Genomic DNA, 23606 nt, shown 5'->3' with positions numbered 1-23606 from the left:
ATGGAGTCAATAAGTGTCAAACAGGTTGTTTATGTCTAGTGCCAAAGCACTTAAGAAAGACATACATAGATTAGACATGACATGCTGTGTTTAGCTCTGTTAGAGAAAGAAAAGTAATCAAGTGTTGTCAGTAAAGGTTGATATTGTAGGGTAGCAGGCTTAACCGGTGGTTATTTTGTATTTTTTGTATTGTTTGACAATTAAGATTTACTAGACTAGTTGAGAGAATATTCACCATTCTGTGATCAGGACCAACACTTGTGGCCTCAACATAAAGATGATTGATAATTAACAGGATAAGTAGGCAGAAAACAAAACCACATTTCTGCTTTGTTAATGACTTTTAATCTTGACAACTAGAAATCCCTGAACTTGTCACGACCACATGTTACTAACAAGGCATCAGAAATAGACATTATTTTACAGTGTGTACCCATCCTTTTTTAAAACTGTTTTGATTCAATTATCTTCACAATTTATGTGCAGAAGATGAAAATGAGTAAAGCTTTTGGTCTTGGGTTTCCCCGTTGCTTAGATACTATCGAGCTCTTACTGTTGGTTTGACCAAACTAGAAGCTACCTCATGCATCTCCTCCTCACACCAAGACTGTGTGATTGTTGCCTTGTTAAATGTAACACTACAATGGAAATGGAAAACTAAAAAAATAATTATTGCCAAGTCCTTGTTTAATGTGTAGATATTTTAAATTCCAATACATAGAATAATAGAATAGAATATAATCGTTTAATGTCATCATACATGTACAATGCGATAATGATAAATGCCTCTCCCTTTCAAGGCTGCCATCAAAATAAAAACATCACAACATAAGACAACAAAATACACACAGCATACATACTTAGGAATAAGGAATAAAGTGCAGTAATTATTTCCAGGAGTATAAAAATAAAATCTGTAATGTAATAAATAATAATAATAATAATAATAATAATAATAATAGTAATGATGATATATATGTATATATGTACAGAGTCACATTGATTCACATGATTTCAGGTGTTAAGAGCAATGATGGCTCTTGGAAGGAGTGGACCCTCTCCACACACTCGCCGTTAATGTCGAGGGGAGCGAGGTCGGTAGTATTGCTCCTGAAGTCTACGATGATCTCTTTGGTTTTCGTGGGGTTCAGTGCCGGATTGTTCACTGAACACCACGCTGAGAGCTTCCGTACCTCACTCCTGTAGGCCGACTCGTCTCCTCCTGAGACGAGCCCCACCACAGAGGTGTCGTCAGCAAACTTGACGATGATGTTCTCTGGGTGGACTGGCCTGCAGTCGTGGGTGTAGAGCGAGTACAGGAGAGGCTCAGCACACAGCCCTGAGGAGAGCCGGTGCTGCGAGTGCGGGTGGAGGAGTGATGGGGGCCAAGTCTCACACGCTGGGGGCGGATAGTGAGGACATCTTTGATCCAGGAACAGGTGGGTGGGGGAAGGCCTAGGTTTGACAGTTTGCAAACTAGAATGTCCGGGATGATTGTGTTGAACGCTGAGCTGTAGTCAATAAAGAGCAATCTGACGTAGCTCCCACGATGCTCCAGGTGGCTCAGGGCAGAGTGGAGAGCTATGGCGTCTTCAGTGGATCTATTTGCTCTGTAGGCAAACTGGTGTGGGTCGAGTGTGGGGGGAAGGCAGGCCTTTATGTGATGTAACACCAGCTTCTCAAACACTTCATGATCACAGGTGTGAGTGCAATGGGGCGGTAGTCATTAAGGCTCTCATGGTTGCTTTCTTAGGAACAGGGATGATAGTGGCAGTTTTAAGGCAAGGTGGGATAACAGCGAGTTTCAGGGAGAGATTACAAATGCTGGTGAAGACCTGTGAGAGCTGGTTGGCACACGCTCTGAGCACCTTCCCAGGTACTCCATCTGGACCAGCAGCCTTCCTGGGGTTCACTGCTTTGAGCACCCGTCTCACATCATGCTCCTCCACAGTAAGTGGCGGGGTGCTGGAGGCGGTTGGGGGCTGGGGTGGAGTCACTGATTGCTGCTGTGGTGTCTCGAAGCGAGCAAAGAAGAAGTTCAGTTCCTCTGCTAGCGACATGCTTGAGTCCCCAGTTGCCGTGTCTAGGGTTGTCAACCGTCCCGTATTAGCCGGGACCGGACCCGGCGCCACGAGGGGGCAAAAGGGGGCATTGCCCCCTCAGTTGTATTCTTTGCCCCCTCACTTTGAGCATCATTCATCCATCAAAAAGTATGATAAATGTCACAATTATTAAATAACTTTAAATAATTATTTCCCCCAATATACGTTACTATGTTTGGATCAGATATGTGGGCAGGCAGTCAAGCAACGTGTCAAAAAGTCTCAACCCCAAGTGAGCTTGTAGTTAGCGTTGTGCTTAGCTGTAAACACAGTCCACAGACCAAAACGTCTCCGTTTTCCGGGCAAAGTCTTCGGTGGCCGGTACCCGGTTGAAACTCCGGAATGTGCATTAAAAAACATAAAGCAAGGTGAAATAAAATGTTACATGATGTCAGTAAAAACAAGTCTATGGTAAAAACAGAGCAGAGTTGTGCCTGTTTGTAGCGTTAGCGTATTTCTTCTTCTAGTACTTTTTCTTCTACCTCTACTTCTTCTTCTTCTACTTGTAATTCAATGTAGGCTACCTGCCCGCGAAATATATTATAAATATTGACATAGTGCAACAACAAAGCTTTAAACGAGGTAAATTACGAATTTATGTTCTCAATCGTCAAGTGTGGGATTGAATATTACATTAGTCTAAATTAGATTTTTACTATAATAATAATAATAATAATAATAATAATAATAATAATATGTTTCTATATGATATAAACCGTATTGGTACAATGACTGACTAGTGACGGATTGTGGAACATTGATTCGATTTTTCGGTACCACTTTACAATAAGACTACCCTTATAAAGATTTCGTAAATAATTAGGTTATTAATTAAGTTGTAAACACTTTATTAATCATTAAGAACCATTTATAAACCAGTTCTAACAGGCTCAACACAGGCTCACTATTTGGCAAGATGACTAAGCCTTATATTGGCTAGCTTACTTCGTCTTCTTCATCAGCCAGCATCCTTGGTATCTGTTGTTCAGTGAGTTTATTCAATCAATCAATCAATCAATCAATCAATCAATCAATCAATCAATCAATCAATCAATCAATCAATGTGTATTTATATAACCCAATATCACAAATGTTACATTTGTCTCAGTGGACTCAGTGTGTACAGCATATCAGTATGACAATACGACACCCTCTGTCCTTAGACCCCTTCCATCTTGATGTTTCTTGACATCTCTTTATGACCATTTATTTATGAGTTACTAACATTTATAACTGCCAAAAGGGAGCCTTATTGTAAAGTGTAAAACACATTCCCATTATTAATGAGTTACTAACATTTCTAATAAGGCTTAGCAGTACAGATACATGTGGGCTCACTATTTGGCACAGTTGCCCTGTTTATCTCAAATCTTATAAAAGCTTACTAATGATTTATAAAGTTTTCACAACTTAATTAATAAATGAATTACAAACTATTCGTAAACCCTTTATAAGGGTAGTCTTAATGTAAAGTGGTACCGATTTTTCTCATGGCAGTTAGACTCTAGAGACAAACCAGGGGGCTTTGCTTTGAATCTGTGTCTGTCCATTTGGTGTAGTATTTTATCCAATATTACATTTGGTTTATATATTAGTCACTTTATTATGACATGCCAGTTATAGGTCTTGGTTTGAACATTCAATTCTGAAAATAAAAAATCAACCATTTAATGATGATTAATGATTCATTTTCCTTTAATCCTGACGTGACTAGAGTAGATAGTAATTAAGTAAGTCAATCTGTATAGGAAGACGAGTTAAGGGATAGAGGAGAAAAGGTTATGGTATAATTACAGAGCCTGTCAATTTATGAATTGAGGAAATCAAAGTTAGTCTATTAACCAAAGTGCAGCCATCTAATAATGTACTATCTGTAATTAAAGATCAGAGGAAAAGAACAGAATGAGAGGGGTAAATCCAGAATAAAGAAGCAAAGAGATTATAGAGCTGTGAGAAGGAAAGGAAGAAAGAGAAGACACGTTTAGGTCAGGATGGATATCCGAAAGTGGTTGTCCAACAAGAAGGCTGGTAGTTCTGGCAGCAGCAAAGATATTGTGGAGGCCGAGCTTCCAGAGAGGGATTTAGTTCAGAGCGAGTTAACTCCACCAGCCAGAGAAGATGTCCCGGCGGCGGCCAGAGCATCTTGTTCCACAATAAGCACTGAACGGGTCAACAGCCGCCTCCAGCTCCACCTTCTAATGCCACTGCGCCTGACGATCTTGGGACAGAGGGGCCAGCCCAGGTTATCCTGTAGTCCTACCCTGTCCCAATAATTAATGGCCAAAACCCACCTTTACCAATAATAGGTTTAATGGAAGAAAGTGGCTGGAATATTCAGTTGTGGCTGATGCTGCATTTTGCTTTCCATGTAGAAAGTTTAACATAGGGTGTAGTGCTAATGCAGACAAAGCCTTCACACAAACCGGCTTCTGTAATTGGAAATGTGCAACTGATAACTGATGTGTGTGTGTGTGTGTGTGTGTGTGTGTGTGTGTGTGTGTGTGTGTGTGTGTGTGTGTGTGTGTGTGTGTGTGTGTGTGTGTGTGTGTGTGTGTGTGTGTGTGTGTGTGTCCCTTTAACGTTCAGCACTGATTGAGGGCACCTGGCTGTCGGTACGGCCATGAGGAGTGAAAGGCCCGAGCCAGAGACTTGCTTGCTCTCTCTGTTGGAGGATTTGTTTTGGAGAGCATACCTGACTTATGATTTTGTTTCCCTTCACCTTAGTTTGGCATTCAACACTTTGCACGACCACACCATGTTCACACACCCGCACACACACACTACTGATCTTACTGATTAACACATCCCATTGTGGTAGCTCTGTTTAGTTTAATGGTAATAATAAATATATTTCCTTACATCGCGTCCGTTTCACGTTTTTGGCCAAGAGCCAGGCCGTGACAGAACTTTGTGAAAAAAAGTCGCCCCCTCTGATTTTTTAACAGCCCCCTCAGTCATTTCATCCTGGAGCCTGGCCTGGCCGGGACGTCCCGTATTTGTGCCAAAAGGGGCGAGTCCCGTACGGGACATTGTTTGTCCCAGATTCCCGTGTAAAGGGAAAAATAAAAAATATGTTTCTGTTTGCGCGCAATGCAGTGTGTCTGGCTGCGTGCCTGTGTGTTTGTGTGCTGTATGGGAAGGGCACTAGGACCGCTCAGTTGACAGGGCAGGCACAATGCTCGCACGAGTGTGTGAGCCGTGGGCGCCGCATCATTGTTTGTGTGGCATGTCAGCCTGTTCAGTCGTGTGGGAAAATTAGCGCTGCCGGTGGAGGAGGTGATAATGAAAGAGGAGAAGAGAGAGAGGATGCGGTTCTGGGCCCTTCTAAAAAGAAAATACTTGTGTCTTACAACAAACAGTGGAAGAAAAACACAGTTGGGTAAAGCCTGTGAGTGGAGATCTGTCTCGGGTCTTCTGCGTGTGTGTGTGTGTGTGTGTGTGTGTGTGTGTGTGTGTGTGTGTGTGTGTGTGTGTGTGTGTGTGTGTGTGTGTGTGTGTGTGTGTGTGTGTGTGTGTGTGTGTGCAGTGGCGGCCGGCCCATAGGGGCGCTAGGGGCGCCGCCCCACCTCTTGCCAGATACAAAATAAAAATAAATATTAAATAAAAAAATATATATTTAAAAAAAAAATATATTTTATATTTAAATTTTTAATGAACAAGGTAAATATCATACAATTAGTATCACAAAAATGTATAATCTACAATACAATCTCGTTTAAAATGGTGTTACGATGTCTAAAGTTACTGATAAATCACCTGTTTCCTGCCTGGCCTTGCCCATGGCATTAGTTTATCATTACGGGGCAGAGCCCCCGAGCCAAACAGCAGCCACTAGCACGTTGCAAAAGTGTCAATAGTAAACTGTGCCGCCGAAACATAATTTCAGCCAATCAGCGCCGTCAAATATGTTGGTCACGTGGGCGCTCATGTTGGCGCCCATGTTGCTTACGTGCGTTGACGTGATTTGTTTTTTAGACTCGTGAGTAACCAAGGTGACGCAGTATTTGGATGAGAATGGTGTGCAGGTGGAGTCGCCGGAGCCTCGGTCCGCCCAAGAGCTACTCTCCAATCCTTTTGAAAGGAGAAGTTTGAGAGATAAATTGATACTTAAAGACCTTGGACCGGACCAACCCGATTTGTATATATCACAGCAGGCTCGTGAAAAAGACAAAACGTATCAACAAGGCTTCTCACATGGCTAGCTGGATGCAAACAGGTAAATGCTATCTTTTGTTTCACATGCTTGCTCTTCAAACAGCCGGGGACAGATACGATCTGTTCAGAAACTAGACAAAAGTTAAACAAGTACAAACCACAGACTGTCTGTGTCATGGAGAATACAGTCGCTGGTTTATTTATGTCTGTATAGGCCGTTGTTGTGAGTGTGTACGGTCGGAGCATATATAGCGTTAGCTTAGCCAAGCTCCATTCAGGGAACAAGCATTCTAAAAGGTTTTTCGCCTGCCGTCTGTCTGCAGACTTGTCAAAAGCATTAATTCATGGTTTTTACTAACCGGTATCAGTATGTTGTTACGTCGGCATCATTTAGAAACGTGTATTACAATTTAATCACGGTAAAATATGTTCATGTTGTTGTAGCTCCCGAGCCAGCGCGTCTTGTTTGAATGATGCGAGTAAACACAGCTGACAGCTGCGGTGAAACTCGAGCGACTAGAGCGATGCGATAGGAGCGTTTAGAGCGAAGCGAATATTCGCATCGCGTCCGGTCTGAACGCAGCATTAAAGCGAGCTCCACGCTGCACTGGAAACGCGCCATTACATCACCAGAAGTCCTAATTTAAGGGGTCATTTGTCCCAAAAAAAAATGTTTTACTCACTCTATCAATAGCCCCACCAAAAATATTTTCCACCAGCCGCCACTGGGTGTGTGTGTGTGTGTGTGTGTGTGTGTGTGTGTGTGTGTGTGTGTGTGTGTGTGTGTGTGTGTGTGTGTGTGTGAGAGAGAGAGAGTGAGAGAGAGTCAGTCAGCTGATTGATGGGAAAATGGTTGGTTGAAGGATAACATTAAGTCTAATAATGATGTACCGTGCATGTTCACATCATGTATACTTTGCATTACTTAATACCATTTTTCAAATATTTATTTTTTAACATTTTGGACAAAATAGCCAATTGTACATCGAGGTGCCCAGATGTCCCTAGTGCCCACCTATCCGATTTGAACATGCTGATGTACAATGTGATGTAGTAGCCTAATGCAGGTGTAAGATCATTGTGTTTGTATTGTGTTATAGGTATGCATAGTTTTCTATGCATTTTGAGGGTTTTGGGGGGTTTGACCCCCAAAAACATTTTCGAACCCTAGGGGCTGGCTCCCCCCAAATAATTAAATAACATAACCCTAACCCTAAAACCGAAATAAAGTAACAAAAAAAAGTAACTAAATCCACCAGAAACCCGAAAATCTTCGCGCGCGCGGGGGACACATGCATGTGTCCCGTTTCTCCATTTCTGGAAGTTGGCAACCCTAGCCGTGTCACACCCCCTGTAGTTGGTTATGTTCTTAATGCCCTCCCACACCTGCCTAGGGTTGTTGCTTGTGAGGTGGTCCTCAATCCTTATTTTGTAGTCTGTCTTGGCTTTTGTAATTCCTCTCCTCAGGTCGGCTCGAGCAGCACTGTAGAGAGCTCTGTCCCCTGACCCGAAGGCTGAGTCACGGGCCTTGAGCAGCATGCGGACCCGGCCAGTCCTCCAGGGTTTCTGGTTTGGGAAAATCCTGATGCTTTTTACCACAGTGACGTTGTCGATACAGTATTTAATGTAGGACAGTATACCGTCTCTGTGTAGGTTGCCAGGACCTGGTGTTGGTGTTCAAATACATCCCACTGGGTGTGTTCAAAGCAGTCCTGAAGCTGAGCAAGTGCATCCTCAGGCCGGGTTGCAGGTCAGGCCAGGTTGTAAATCCAATCAAATGGAATTTGAGTTGATTAGCTAACCCCTCCCCATCATAGAAACTGCACTTCCCCCTATTGCTACTCAAGATGTAATAACATATGTGGAGGCTAACAGTCCTCCTTATCTTTTTACAGTGCAGAAAGAAGTCCTATAATCAGGAAATTAGTCAGGACCTTTGGATTTACAGAAGGTTTGTAGGTAAGGCTCTTCGCAGCAGTATCTCACAGGGATATTTTTGGGTTGCAACCAAAATATTTTACCATTCTCTCTGAACTGCCAACTTTTGTCGCTCAGTGTAAATGTTTAAATGGCCCTGACACACCAAACAGACATCAAAGAAGTAGCGCCCCAGAGCGGACTGTTGCATTGCCTCACTCTGTCTGCGTCTTGGCCAATTCATTCATATAAGTCATATCGGAATAAACATGGTAGACTCCAGCCAACAGCCAAAATAGCACGTTCCCTCTGTGCTGTGTAGAGGGTCAGTATTCTATCTTCAAAAAAGGTAAACCGTAGAAACATAGAACTCTAGATGTACAAGCAATTGTTGAAATACACACATTAAAACAAAATGTTTGCGTGAAATTATCACAAAACTCTTACTCGTCCAAAAAATATCTAAGTATATGAATGACCAGATGAGAAGAAAAATGAAAATAGACTGTGTGTGTGCGCTGTTGGTCATAGTCATTACTTTTCCTCACGTCTATTATTTGTTATGCACCAATTGATTTCTTTTACAGACAGTGTTCGCCTCCAATTCAAAGGCTGAACTATAAAGTGTTGACTTTTTAGGAAACACTGCAAAAACTTGAGCCGACAGAAACTCAACGATGGCCAAACATTGATCTAATCTGCTTCGAGTATCAGGAGGTTAAGCGAACAGGAGCCAACATGACTGTAACCCACAGTCAAAATAGATTTCAATTTTAGCGATGTGAATATTCGCTTCGCTCTAATCGCTCCGCTCTAATCGCTCCGCTCTAATCGCTCCGCTCTAATCGCTTCGCTCTAATCGCTCCTATCGCATCGCTTTAGTCTAATGGTGCGTTCATACCGGACGTGATGCAAATATTCGCTTCGCTCTAAACGCTCGAGTTTCACCGCGGCTGCCAGCTGTGTTTACTCGCATCATTCAAACAAGACGCGCTGGCTCGGGAGCTACAACTACAACAACATTAACGTATTTTACCGTGATTAAATTATAATACACGTTTCTAAATTATGCCGAAGTAACAACATACTGATACCGGTTAGTAAAAACCATGAATTAATGCTTTGACAAGTCTGCAGATAAGACGGCAGGCGAAAAACCTTTTAAAATGCTTGTTTTCTGAATGGAGATTGGGTCGACCAGGCTAAGCTAACGTTATATATGCTCATTCCATACTCAAAACAACGGCCTACAGACATAAATAAACCAGCGACTTTGTTCGCCATGACACAGAAAGTCTGTGGTTTGTACTTGTTTAACTTTTGTCCAGTTTCTGAACAGATATGAGCTGTGATCTCTGTGTGCTAACTGCTAACAGCTAACGGCTGATGTTTTCTGGTTGAACGTCAGTGAAGGCAGTCTGAGATCCTCACCGCTGATTGGCTTCCGCGAGAACGCGTCACGTGAATTTGACGCTCGAGTTAAAAAAAACGAACAGTCGCGTTTTACGCGGCACCGTTCAATCGCCTCAATCGCGTGATTCGCGCCGCGTCCACCGCTTCATGCTTGCTGTCGGAGTGAGTTTGCGTCTGTCCGCGTCCGCAGCATTAGACCCAATTCCAACTAAGCTGTTAAAGGAAGTTTTTCCATTAATTAGCACTTCTTTATTAAATATTATTAATATGTCTTTATTATCAGGCTATGTTCCACAATAATTTAAAGTAGCAGTAATAAAACCTCTTCTTAAAAAGCACAACCTCGATCCAGAGGTTTTAGCCAATTATAGACCTATTTCTAATCTCCCGTTCCTCTCAAAAATTCTTGAGAAAGCGGTTGCAAAACAGTTGTGTGATTACTTAAAAAAACAATGATTTATTTGAAGATTTTCAGTCTGGCTTTAGAACACATCATAGCACAGAGACAGCTCTGGTTAAAGTCACAAATGACCGCCTCAGACAAGGGACTTGTCTCTATTCTTGTCTTGCTCGATCTCAGTGCTGCATTTGATACTATCGACCATGATATCCTATTGCAAAGACTAGAGCACTTAGTTGGCATAAAGGGAACTGTTTTAGGCTGGTTTAGGTCCTATCTATCTGAATGCTCCCAGTTGGTACGTGTCAACCATGAATCTTCCATGCAAACCAAAGTTAGCCATGGAGTGCCACAGGGCTCAGTGCTTGGACCTATTTTGTTCACACTATATATGCTTCCAATATTATAAGGAATCATTCTGTAAATGTCCACTGTTATGCGGATGATACTCTATATCAAACTATATTTATCCATCAAGCCTGATGAAACCAATCACCTAAATAAAATGCAAGACTGCCTCAAGGACTTAAAAACGTGGATGACCTTGAAGTGAAGTCATCCACGTGAAGTTATTGTACTTGGCCCGAAGAATCTACGAAACAAATTATTTAAAGATATACTAACTATGGATGGCATTCATTTGGCCTCCAGTGAGACTGTAAGGAACCTTGGTGTTATATTTGATCAGGATTTATCTTTTAACGCCCACATAAAATCAATCTCAAGGACCACCTTCTTTCATCTACGCAACATTGCCAAAATTAGGCATATTTTGCCTCAAAACGATGCAGAGAAACTAGTCCATGCATTTGTTACTTCTAGGCTGGATCATTGTAACTCTTTATTATCAGGGAGTACCAAGAAGTCAGTTAAGTCGCTTCAGCTGATTCAAAATGCTGCAGCTCGTGTACTAACCAGAGTTAGGAAAAGGGACCACATTACTCCTGTTCTGGCTGCCTTACACTGGCTCCCTATAGAACACAGGATGGAATTTAAAATTCTTCTTCTCGCCTACAAAGCCCTTAATGGGCAGGCGCCATCTTACCTTAAAGAACTCATTATACCCTACTGTCCTACTAGGGCATTGCGTTCCAAGAATGCAGGGTTGTTGGTTGTTCCTAGAATCTCTAAAAGTACAATGGGAGCCAGAGCCTTTTCTTATCAAGCTCCACATTTGAGGAATCAGCTTCCAGTTTGTGTTCGGGCGGCAGACACCCTATCCGTTTTTAAGAGTGCGCTTAAGACCTTCCTTTTTGATAAAGCTTATAGTGATAAAATAAAATAATCTAATAAGAGTGCATTGACGTAGATACGTTGTGCCTCTTCACCTATACATTTTAGTTCTTACTCTTTCACTTACATCCTAAAAACTTAGATCTTATATTTAAAACTTTATCCAAAACCTTTCCCCTCTCGGACCTCTCGAGGTTCTAATAGAGGGTAACAGATTGCAGAGAGGCCTATCCCGGCCGGGGAGTGTGGAACGTAGTCACAGACCTACTCCTCACCTCTCACCAATTCCAATTAAGGTTCCAGTGGGGACCTCTTTCCCTGTGTGTGCCTCTCCACCTCTGTTTCTTACTTCTTACTTGCTAGCCTTTTCCCTCTACCTATCCTAAGGGAGTGCATGTATGTAGACACGTTAGTTTAGCTGCTATAGGCTTGGACTGTCGGGGGGGGGACCTTACTTCGCCTTTCTGTCTGTTTGTACCTGTGTACTCTCATGTTGCGATTAACCCAGCTTCCCCCAAATCTCTGTTTTGTGTCCATATATATATACGCCGGGATCCTGAGTCGAGGCTAATCCTGTTGCTGTGGTCGTGTGTCCTGGATCCTCTATCCTGAGCACTGGATCTGAGTCCTGGACTTCGAGTCGTGGCTGAACCTGTCCCTGCGGTCCTGCCAGACTCTCACCATACTACTTCCCTGATGGCTCCCACAAGATTGCTGACATCCTCGTGGATTCATCTTCTTATTATAGTCACATGCATTTCCAAACATTTGGTCTACCTACGCTGTAAAATGTATTATTTCTTCGATTTACACACGGCATCTATTGCACGTGTGTCCGTCCTGGGAGAGGGATCCCTCCTCTGTTGCTCTCCCTGAGGTTTCTCCCATGTTCCCTTTAAACTGGGTTTTCTTTGGAAGTTTTTCCTTGTACGATGTGAGGGTCTAAGGACAGAGGGTGTCGTATTGTCATACTGATATTCTGTACAAACAAACAACAAACAAAAGTCCACTGAGACAAATGTAACATTTGTGATATTGGGCTATATAAATAAACATTGATTGATTGATGATTACTGAAGTACAAAACATTCCAATACAGTACAACTAAAAGAAAGCTTTGAAATGGTCTCGCTTTTGAGCACTTGAAGCCCAGACTGTTAAAATTAGGGTTAGGGTTGGGTAGTATCTAAATTGTTTATCAAAAACAACTTTTAAATGCCTCAATATTCCACATTTTAACACACTACACCATGTTTTGCTAGGCTCGAGAAGCTGTAAATAAACCAACAGGCTGCTACAGATTCTACAGAATATTTTAAAATGAGCTCATTGTCAATATAACTGACGTACAAAACGTTAAAATACTGTGCATCCTTGGTGGCTATTAAAAACACTTTCTTATTGGCTTACTTTCATGCACTTGAAGCCCAGTCCGTCACAAATGAGGGTTAGGGTAAGTATGTTGAAACAACTTTTAAATGCCTTACTATTGAACATTTTAAAGCACCATACCATTTCTGCTAGGCTTGGGAAGCTGTAAATAAACCAACAGGCTGCGACAGATTCTGTACAGAAAATGTCAAAATGAACATATTTTTTGAAAGTATAAAAAGTATGAACTTGACATGGTTCACCTCTCACCTTACACACACAGCGCACTTCTTCAGAGAGTGAGTCATGCATAGGTTGAGAGGTTCAGTTAGATTTCCACTGAAAGTGAGAACGGGCAAAACGCAAGGGCGAGGCCATGAAAACACAACTCACTCAAACTTGAGTTTGTAAGGCTTCAGAAGCAGGAGAGCATGCTGGGCTTGACTCCTGTCAGCTGAACATGAAAAGATGAGGACACCATGACTAGATGACTGAAATATGGGCAGAAGTGCATTTCTGTTGTGATGCAAAAGTTTGTGTCAACTCCATGAACCGATGAAACTGGCAGATGTAAAACGCACCTACATCCGAATAAGTTCTGGCAAATGTTCTTGGGATTTTTACAAGGTTGCTAGGCTACAAAACTATTTTAAGAAATGTTTCTTCTACAGAGATGCCTGGCAACTATTTTCAGCTGCGGATGAATAAACATGTAGTGTACTTTTGAGTATTTACGTCAGCAGGATGGTGTGTGTGAGTTTGACTAAGAATTCCTGATTTGATTCTTACTTGTTTCCAAGTAGGCTAACAACTCTACGCTATTGTTCCCTAAAGCTATAAAGTAGAAATGTGATTTCTGAATAAAGTGTACAACCAGAACAGATGTCACATGAAACTAATGATGCAACAAGAAAGTAACCCAACGTTTGAAGGATATTTAACCAGTAAGGAACAGTCTCTTCGTTGCTTCACATGTCAAACAGATCAAAGGGGACTAAGCTGACTGCGCTCAGCCCAAAATCAAAGCATAAGTCAGACCAGGAGAATCCCATCTCCACTCGAAGCTGATCAATATGCAGCCTCGGGCTCAGAAAGGTTTACATATCCAATGTTCTAAAAAGGTTTCTTTACAGTTTGTCAAGTGTTGAACACAAGATTATCTTAACTGTGTTGGGCATTCCTTTATAGACTTCGTGCTGGATGCTTCAAGATTAAACAATTCAACAGAAAACCTCTCTGCTGCTGCTAAAAGGCTCCCTGTGGTGTTCAAGAACTCTAATGGTGCTATGGTGCAATTTTTCTATTAGTGGGTCGCATTTGAGTTTGTCCCGTGCTTGCGCATGAGGACACAACACACCATTTTATTAAAGTAGGAACATCTGTCCTCCTTGTCCTTATCAAACTTGCCAGACTCTGTGTCTCCTAAATCTGAACAACAAGGTGGAAGCTAAATTGTGTCATGACCAAGCAACAAACTACCGGGCTGAGCAGCGCCAACAAAGGCCCAAAGCATTATTTCAAATGAAAACTTGGTGCTGGCTCTAAAAGGGAGTCAATCTCTGCAGACCACGATGTTAAAATGCCCAACTCAACAGCAAACATATACAAGTATAGAGCCTGGTTTTTGTAACTAATATGTTTATATATTGTTATGCCTTAAAGCTATGTATTTTTAGGGTCATAGGTGTCATATCAGGTTGCTAACTGCTAGCTGTGGGTTAGGGTTAGGGTTAGGGTTAGGGTTTAGATTAGCCTGGATGCCAAGATGCCGACAACGTCAATCATAGATGAAGTCTGACGTAATAAAAAATGTCAAGACAGATTTATCGCTACGCATAGACAGGAGTGGTATAGATCTACTTATCTTATTAATTGAACAAAGCTAATAAGCGCATTTCCCAAAATGTGGAGTTTAATTTAATAGAGAGATGAGTTGTGGTGATCACATCTTAACATTTCAACTTGAATGCTGTCTTCATCTTCAGGAAACTCTTTATCGCTGCATCAGTTCAAATGTGAGGCTCTACCCATGACCAGTCTGATTGTTGCATCTTTTGAAACTTCAGTTTTAAGGTTCAAGATGAACACAGTGAGATTCTCTCCTTTCACCCTAGAATTCAGGCTACTCTAGGGCTAAAGGCTATTTTACTTGTACTACCTGGTTGTTTCGAAACAATAAATATGTTACAAACTTTTCACATCAAAGAACATGTTTGAAGTTTGGAGCCAGGTGTACTATTCCTCACCCAATGGCCTGATATGTTAAAGTCAGCGAAATGCTTTGAGTTGTTGCCGTTGAGCAGAGTATATTTCGCTGCTTATTCACTGTCTAGATTGTGGTTGTCAGGATCGTTTTCACAGAGTGGATTAGTATAGACTATACTATACTATAGAGAGAAGGTCATTGTTAAATCCTCCACCAAGAGAGAAGGCCGACTGGAAACTGGCTGGATGTCTTCTCAGGGGCTGAAAGGGGCTCATATGTTTTGGTCATATTCCATCATTGAAACAGAACAAAGGTCTAAATTGTTTGAAAGTCTAACTGAAATTACAAGTTTACAGTATACCCATCCTGTTTGTTGAAAGATTTGTGTATAAGGGGCTTTGCTAAACACATTTGGGGCTTAAGCCTGCGCTGCTTATGATGAAATATGTGTAGGCAAGAAATACATTTGTAACACCTAAATCCATACAGTTAAGCAGCTGGAAACCAATTATTGTCAGGCATTACGTTCTGTATAGCACTCCCTACATTACTACGTGACCTTTTACATTACTCTGTGTTGTGGCTCGAATCACCGGGTAGGTACGCGTGCAGCGGTTACAGGAGTATGTGCTGCTTGTTTGTTTTGAAAATCAAATGTCTTTCTTTTTGGTGTCTATATACGCTGGGATCCGGAGTCATGGATGATCCTGCGGTCCTGTGTCCTGGATCGCGAGCGCTGGATCTTGAGTCGTGGCTGTGGTCCTGGATCATAGGTCCTGGATGGATATCCTCGTAGATTCATCTTCCTATTATACACACATGCATTTCCAAACATTTGGACTACCTATGTTGCAAATGTATTATCTTTTCAATTTACACACGGCATCTATTGCACGTCTGTCCGTCCTGGGAGAGGGATCCCTCCTCTGCTGCTCTCCCTGAGGTTTCTCCATGTTCCCTTTAAACTGGGTTTTCTCTGGAAGTTTTTCCTTGTATGATGTGAGGGTCTAAGGACAGAGGGTCTAAGGACAGAGGGTCTAAGGACAGAGGGTGTCGTATTGTCATACTGATATTCTGTACACACTGTGAAGACCACTGAGACAAATGTAACATTTGTGATATTGGGCTATATAAATAAACATTGATTGATTGATTGATTTTACATCTGGACCCATAAAATATAGCTAGTGATATGTATCGATAGTGATAGCTAACGCTAGCTAGAACAACTCGTTCTAAAGGGACAAACTGGACACGTGCAGTGCAATGACCCAGATTTAGCGGCGCGTATGAAGCGAGTGAGACAGGAGGAATATCGATGTTCATGTTTATTTATGTTACAGGATCTTATTTTTGACTGTTTACGGAGCAAGGTGGCTTAGCCTAGCCTAGCTCCATTCACAAAACAATCATTTTATAAGGGGTTTGCTTGCCATCATGTGAAAAGACCTGAAACATAATTACTCCAGCCTCCAGGCTTAATCAGTATCATTACGTAGTTTGGAATTTTATGTTTTGATTTATTTTGGAATCTCTCTGATATGTTTATTGTCATAAAAGGATGGCAAAATATGTACATTTTGGGTTCATACCCCTGTATTATACACAATTGATTCAGCAGACTTGTTACTTGCCAGAGGCAGTGAATACACTTCTGTGGAATTCAATGAGTGTCTTTGGATGATGTTATGAACCCAGAAACAAAGCTTTTTGCTTTCCCGACATATCTGGGACTTTCACAACATGCACATAGCAGCAAGATAAGGATTTCAGCAATGGCTTGGTTGGTATCTACTGTAAGTATGTAAATAGAGATCAGCCCCGACTCCTCTCTGGTGCATCTAGTTTCAGCGACTCCAGTAAACGGATGATGCCTTGGTCACACATTCAAGTACTGTAACACGAGGTGAAACGTAGCCCCAATTCCAGTGCGAATGCACCATAGTGAAGACAACAACATGGCAATGAGTGTGCAGAAGCTTCAGATGAAATAGCATGGACGAAAGGAAACTCGCCACCAATTCCTGGGTGGAAGCTAGTACGCATACAGCTGGGTGGCTAGCTTAATCTTTCCGAGTGGAATACAAACTCAACAGCATGCTTAATGTATAGACAACACATCACTAAAAGTTGTTAAACAATGTGTGCACTTTGAAAAAGGTTGCGTCATATTTTGGCTATGAAGGGATCTCAATTAGTAGAACACTACAGAAGACAACGAGTATGTTTCTTTCAGAAACATAAGAAAACATATTTCTACTTCTAAAGAAATTAAGTTTTCACTCACTTCAGTAAGTGTATGTTAACTGCAACCATCTGCTGTATATTCAACATTTAGATTTGAATCCTATAACTGTGGTTCATTTTATGGCAAATATGACAAATAATGAAGCTACTCACCTGAGAGCACAGTGAATATGGCAGCGAAGGCGTTGAGCTTGAGGCCGTCGATGACATTGCCCAAGTGACACACCTCTATGGACATGAGGAGGCCTCCGGTGGCCAACAGGAGGATGTATAGGCACTCAGCAACAATGCACAGCCACAGCACTCCTGTGGATACAATGGATTAGGGCAAAGGAATAGCAAAGAGGAGAAACCTATTCAAATTGTGGGTGCAGGGGTGAACACGGTTGAGGGAATGACGGAGGGGGTGTAGTGACAGGAATGGAGAAAGGAGCGATGGGGGATGGGGACTTGGACAATAATATGGGTAAGTAGGGGTGAAGAGAGGAGAGGAAAGAGACTGGAGGAGAAGGAGGATGGGGACGAGAAGGAGACGAGTGAGGTTGACAAGTGACCCATATCATTAACCTTCACAGTCACGGAGAGGATATATCATCCTCCAAGGGAGGGACAGCATCCGGAGCTCAGGTCTGAGAGCGAGGAGACTAAATATCAGCGGATTTAGAAACCGATAAATGTACACAGCGGTGTAATTGCATGAATCACCCAAGGGCAGGTACTGATGTGTCTCAATTAATCACAACGTGGACTACTGTACTGTGCCTGTTACTCAGAATCATTTAGAGTGAATTTTAAATGTTCATCCCTGAGCTAAAGATTTATTTTTAACTGCTCTCAATTGAATTCCACACACAGATGTCTTTATTAAATGCATATAATTAGGGCAGAGGGGATTAAGGAACATTTTATTAGACTAGTCTTGAAAGCATTTGGTTAAAGTATATCTTTTCATTTTGATACAAGTAAAACTTTAATCATACCGGCAGAAAAGACAAATGCTCTCAAGTGAATGTGAAGCATAAGGGGACCAGTGATAACAGAACGTAATACCCTCTGAATGCACTGGCATCTAAGCTGTCTGAAGATCTCTTTGTTTTCAGGGTCAGTGTTTGGTTTTCTTGAGGAGAGGCAATCACTTACGTAGTTGCCCTGTTACAGACCTTTACATTGCTGCCCACATGTAGGGTTTACTATTGTATACAGTATATTGGGTTATAACTTAATAACCTTACAATGAATCCTCGTCAACCTCTTCTGAGTTCAATTAATTTCTATTGTTAGTACTGGAAATATATAAGTAATATGGATAAGTGTACACACTTAATTTGATGTAGACAAAAAAGGTTTTTGTTGCAGGGATGACGTTTTGTCGGCCAACAAGGAAGTTAGCATCGCAAGGGCTCCTTTGACAACGGCAACGACTTACCATTGCATTTGGAAAGCTAACTCGATGACGAACAAATGTGTATGATACTCGAAGAATCTCAACATTTGAACACCACACTCTAAAAACAGATGCCTTGGCTCAACAAAGAAAATCAACGCAACAGTTTGCATCGATGTTTATTGAGTTAAGACAACTTCTAATGAAATTGTCTTAAAGCAACAAAGTTATTTGAGTTAGGGGAGAAGGCTTTTCCTCTACAGTCAGAGGTGTTTTTAATTACCACTTACTTCATAATTGGTAGCATAAACACAAGTTTTGAAGTTGAGTACTCAAAAGATGAAGTTTTTCCGACTAGTTTTACCATATGATTTAAAAGGAATTTTAAGTTGTATGTACTTAATTACCATCATTGTGAACACACGTTTTTAAGTTGATAACCATTTATAAATTAAGTTGCTCCAAATATATTGTATTAAATAGTGTAGTTTTTTTCTTAGCTTTTTCATGTTTTTGCCTTGAAAGAAAGAGATTAATTGATTCCACAACAAAACTATTAGGCAATTCACTTTTTATTTTGAACTGCAGTCGTTTATTTCAACACCTGATGTTTCCATCAGGAGAGAATTCATTTAGTTTGAACATGTATTGACACAAGCCACACAGTATGATAAGGTGCATGAACACCTGAACTCACAGCTGACTGCAGGAGAGAGGAGAACCGTTTTATAATGTGGCTGCAGCTCGCTGATTGGCTGCTGGAGAACGAGGTGAAATGTAATAGGTTAAAGAGAACGCCTGTGATGAGCTGATTATATTCAGCTGCGGAGTGAATGTATACACACCCCGTCTTCCTGAAAGAACTTGCGCTGAGCTTCATTTCAATTTGAAAAAAAAGATAAATAACACAAATTTAAATTGACCCATAAATAATAAATAAACACATTAGCCGTATTACCATGGGACACGGGGACACAGCTAATACATGCTGCCATCACATGAAGTTAGAGGCCTTTGCATTTTTAAAACCAGCGCCAAATATGTAACATCTGTAAAGTCTTTGTAAAACTACAGAAACAAACTCTCAATGGCCGCCAGTCTGCAGATCTCACATCCATTTCACAAAAGATGTAACAAAGATGTTTGCACTGCCGACAGTCGTCATTTCAAACAGTATGAACACATTTAACGCAGAATGCTCATTCATGTGTTTCCCTCGACCACGATGGCTGCATCGTGTGGTCAGACCCTGGGTGGACCGGTCTCTGATGAAGGCGATATTCATGTCCTTTTGAAGCACATTAAATCATAGGTTAGCGCATAAGAGATAATGAATTAGGTAACTGCATACTTTTTAAACTGTCACTGTTAGCGAATTCAGAGCCATTATTACCAGCTGCTAAAGCAACGCTGCTATTGTGTTCACCTATTGAGTCTGCATGTGTGTGTCGTCATGGCAATGTGGTCCTGAAGACACACAGAGGTGCTTTTGAATATGTTGACTAGTGTTTAAATGCATGTGGACAGATTTTGTCAATCACAACCGTGCAAGTTTTAGTGTCCCTTCTCATCTGTTTTGCAGGTTCCATACGACATGTGAACTGGTTAGGTGAAGAGCAGAAGCCACTTCTCACATGTTACACAATCCCTTTTCCCATGCCATCGCTGTCAACACCTATCCACGCTGAACGTTGCTAAGATATTATTGATTGGGGTGTGGCCAAAAGTGCAATATGCTTCAGAATGTAGCTGACAGAGAGCAGTGCTTTTGTCCTGTGTCACTGTGCCGTGGATTTTATTTGATTTCAAGATTTGTAATGACGTCGCTAAACTCCTTGAAAAGGTCCTCTTCCTTTTCTCCAAGGCACACGACAAGGCAGCGGATGGCTAGTTCTCTGCGTACTTCAATTGTATTGTGCTATTTTTGAAAAAGGAAAAAAAGAGAAATGACCTAAAGGAATATATTCTGAATGGGTGACTGCCAACAACTTGCATTTCAATGACAACTCTAAATAACGATCCTACCTCAAGAAGCATCCTTGATCTGCTTCACGAGATTCATTTTGAATAAAAAGCGATAGCACAATAGAAACCAAAGTATTTGTACTCTCACAGTAGCCTCTATACTTTGTATCCTCTCACAGAACTATCCACAGTTCAAAGGCTGCTAATTTTGGTCAAACAGCAATTTGCCTACAGTGCAACTACAAGGCTATCTGCTGTATCTGAATGACAACAGATGACACTCACCTTAAAATGTCCTTTGTATTTCTATTTGTCTTAACTGTGGGAACTTGTCCCGGCATGTTAAGTGGGAGTGGACTTGAAATCCTTAACTCAAGGTGTAGAACAATTAAGTTATCAAGCCAATTGCATTACTTACTACAACTTGAATTTAGTTTTAAGTCACTTAACGCAGAAATCAGAGTTCAAATTACACACAATATTAAGTTGATGTAATTACCAACATTATTACGTCAACACAACTTTTAAATTAATGTTTGCAACTTCAAATGTGTATCTAAATCAATTAACTCACATTTTTATCTTGCAACCATGCATTGAATTAAGTGGAGGTGAAAGGTCGCCTGGATTCGTTTTTCGATTTTTCAAACGTAAAAGCAATCGGCAGTAAGAAGCGGACGTTATGCTGCATGGCTGCGCATCACCACCGCTAAGCTAAAGGTGGCTAATGTTCGACGTGATGAAGTTTGGTCTCATTTGGTCGCTTGTTAGTAACCGCCGTTTTCAAGACACCTCAAAGCTCAGACGTATTTTAAATCATAGAACAAAATGTAAATATCTTTTAAGATTTTGTTAACAGGAGGAGTTGAATGACAAAAATGCTAACGAATGTAAAGGTTTAGCCCCTCATCACGCACTTCTTAATAGAGATCAACAAAACAACAACACGAGAGACATTGTTTTAGCCTTGGTATTACATTTGAACATCGATGTAGATAAAAAGGAAGATGTATTTGTTTGAGACCGGGGTTAACTACTGCAGAGCTAACTCCGTGCTATAGTCATTCATTCTATTAATAATCAACAGTTAGCCTACTTATAAAGCTTCAGATTTAATGTAGGCTCACAGATGAAAGAAGTATGGCAGCCAACAGATGTTCTAACAACTGTCTCAGTGGTGCAAGCATTGCCAGTATTTCATCACAGTGACAAAAGATGTTCAATTCCATTTCAATGTCAGTATTCTGACACAGAACGATTTTAAACGCAATGTATTTCTATTGGTAGTATGTTTCGTGCCTGCACCAAATAATAACAAATTAGAAGGAACAAAAGAATAAAAAAATACAGGTTTCAGTATTCTGACAATAATCGTGGCTTGATTGAGTAAGAAAATGTTTTTATGAACCAAGACCCGACCGGACAAAAAGACGTGGTGCAGAAACATACTACCAATAGAAATACATTGCCTTTAAAATCGTTCTGTGTGACACGAAAAAAAAATGGTGTTGGTGAACACGAATCAATAGATTAAATGTATTTCGTGACTATAACACAAAATGCCGTGAGACTGGGTTGTTTAACCAGTGGACCAACTGGCACCTCTCAAGGTACCGGTCCACACTGCGTATGGTACGTACATTTACTTGAATCGGGGACCTAAGGATGTATGAATTATGTGCGTGTGAGTGATAACATTTTATGAATATGCTTACCTCTTTCATTTGAAGGTGCGACATTAAGGAAACTTCTGCAGTTTTCACCTAGAAAACAATAATTTGACATTTAATTGACAGTTGGTGTATAAGCACTATGCAACATGCTGATAAGTGAGACAGGAAATCCATCGTGTATTACTGTATTATCAGATTGAGATAGAAAGTCTAGCTCTATCCACAGATAGAGCTGAGATGTCAAAAACAAAATCAATATTTAATCCAATCTGTGAACGGATTTCCTTTGTGTTGTGCGAAAACAAGCTCAACAACTTGTGCGAAAACAAGCTCAACAGCCGTAAATCCAGCATGTAGTGTGGTGGGGCCATGGGACCAGCAGCTTTCACACACAACACTAAAAGATGTAGCTCAGAGAATAAAACATCAACCTTGAAATGAGACAGTAAGATTATTTCCATATTTTCCCGATACATTGAAAAAGATCTGACAGAAAGTGAAATCAGCAATGCATGTGAGAGGTTTCGTTCAATCAAAATGGCAAAACAATGTGTCAAAGTGTAATCTTCTTAAATGTGAAAAGTAACAGTTTTTCCTCTTCCTGAATTTTAATATTGCACTAAAAACCTTTTAGTTTTTGGATTATTATTCAATTATTAAGCAACTCCAATATGTTAACTTGAATATTGTACATTTTTAAATGTACCTTTCTGACACATTTATAGACCTACAATCCTTATTCTCAGTTCAGCACAAATGGATAGTGCTGTGCGTTTCTGATGGTATTATACATTTCACTTTTAAATACATTTCTGGGATCGATAACTAAATCTAATCTGTGTTAAACCAGATGTGCACCCACTCATCCTCGCTGCTGGTTTCTTTTCAAAAACTCACCGGTCATGTTAATGTTCTGCTCGCAGGAGAACCAGATCCCGGTGTGAAACTTCCTCATCACGTACTTATCCTCCCCGGTCTCCCAGATGTACTGCACCAGCCTGGTGTCGTTGAGGTTGGAGCTGTTGAACCTGATGCAGAACGACTGCCTGGTGGCGGTGAACGGGCCAGTGCAGAACGGCTTCACCACTTTGCGCGTCCCTTCGCACCAGTAGCTGGTGGTGAGAGCCGACACCGCCAGGAACAAAGCCAGGAAGTTCAAGGTGAGAGCCATAGATGCTCTCCGGCGTCGGTCTATCCCCATAACGGCGACCGGAGGAGTGACAACGCGTAACTTAATCCCTTAGCCTTGTATGCCACCGAATTCTCTCGATCCCTCCTCAAATTTTAATAATCCGGTTATTCCCGGCAGTATATCCGCGGCTAATTATGGTCTGGCCCCTGCGATGTGTGTCTCACATCTGCTCCTCCACCGCTGCTGATTCCCCTTTTGTAGGCTGCCACCCCCGATACTCACCTCACACACCCCCTCACACACGCCTCTCTTTAAGGGGCCACATACATTATTTAGTATCGCCTTTCTATAAAGCTGGGGGACTTTAAAGAGATAGATAAAATAGAATGGTCCAGATTTGAATCAGTT

At 41.3% G+C, this 23606-nt stretch overlaps 1 protein-coding gene across 1 annotated transcript in view; it reads right to left on the bottom strand.

Annotated features, from left to right (window-relative positions):
* gsg1l2b (gsg1-like 2b) overlaps positions 1-23379 on the bottom strand; it is a 37607-nt gene extending 14228 nt beyond the window's left edge. The window contains exons 1-3 of the mRNA XM_034107926.1: positions 22964-23379; positions 22109-22156; positions 17198-17350 (exon numbers count right to left, since the gene is read on the bottom strand). Of these exons, the coding sequence (XP_033963817.1) occupies positions 17198-17350; positions 22109-22156; positions 22964-23267 (505 nt within the window). The 5' untranslated portion in view covers positions 23268-23379. The remainder of the gene's footprint in view (positions 1-17197; positions 17351-22108; positions 22157-22963) is intronic.
* Positions 23380-23606: the final 227 nt, after the last annotated feature.

Source organism: Pseudochaenichthys georgianus, chromosome 19 (genome assembly GCF_902827115.2).
Source record: "Pseudochaenichthys georgianus chromosome 19, fPseGeo1.2, whole genome shotgun sequence".
In the NCBI taxonomy this organism is placed as follows: Eukaryota; Metazoa; Chordata; class Actinopteri; order Perciformes; family Channichthyidae; genus Pseudochaenichthys; species Pseudochaenichthys georgianus.
This window is presented reverse-complemented; position numbering and strand designations above follow the sequence as displayed.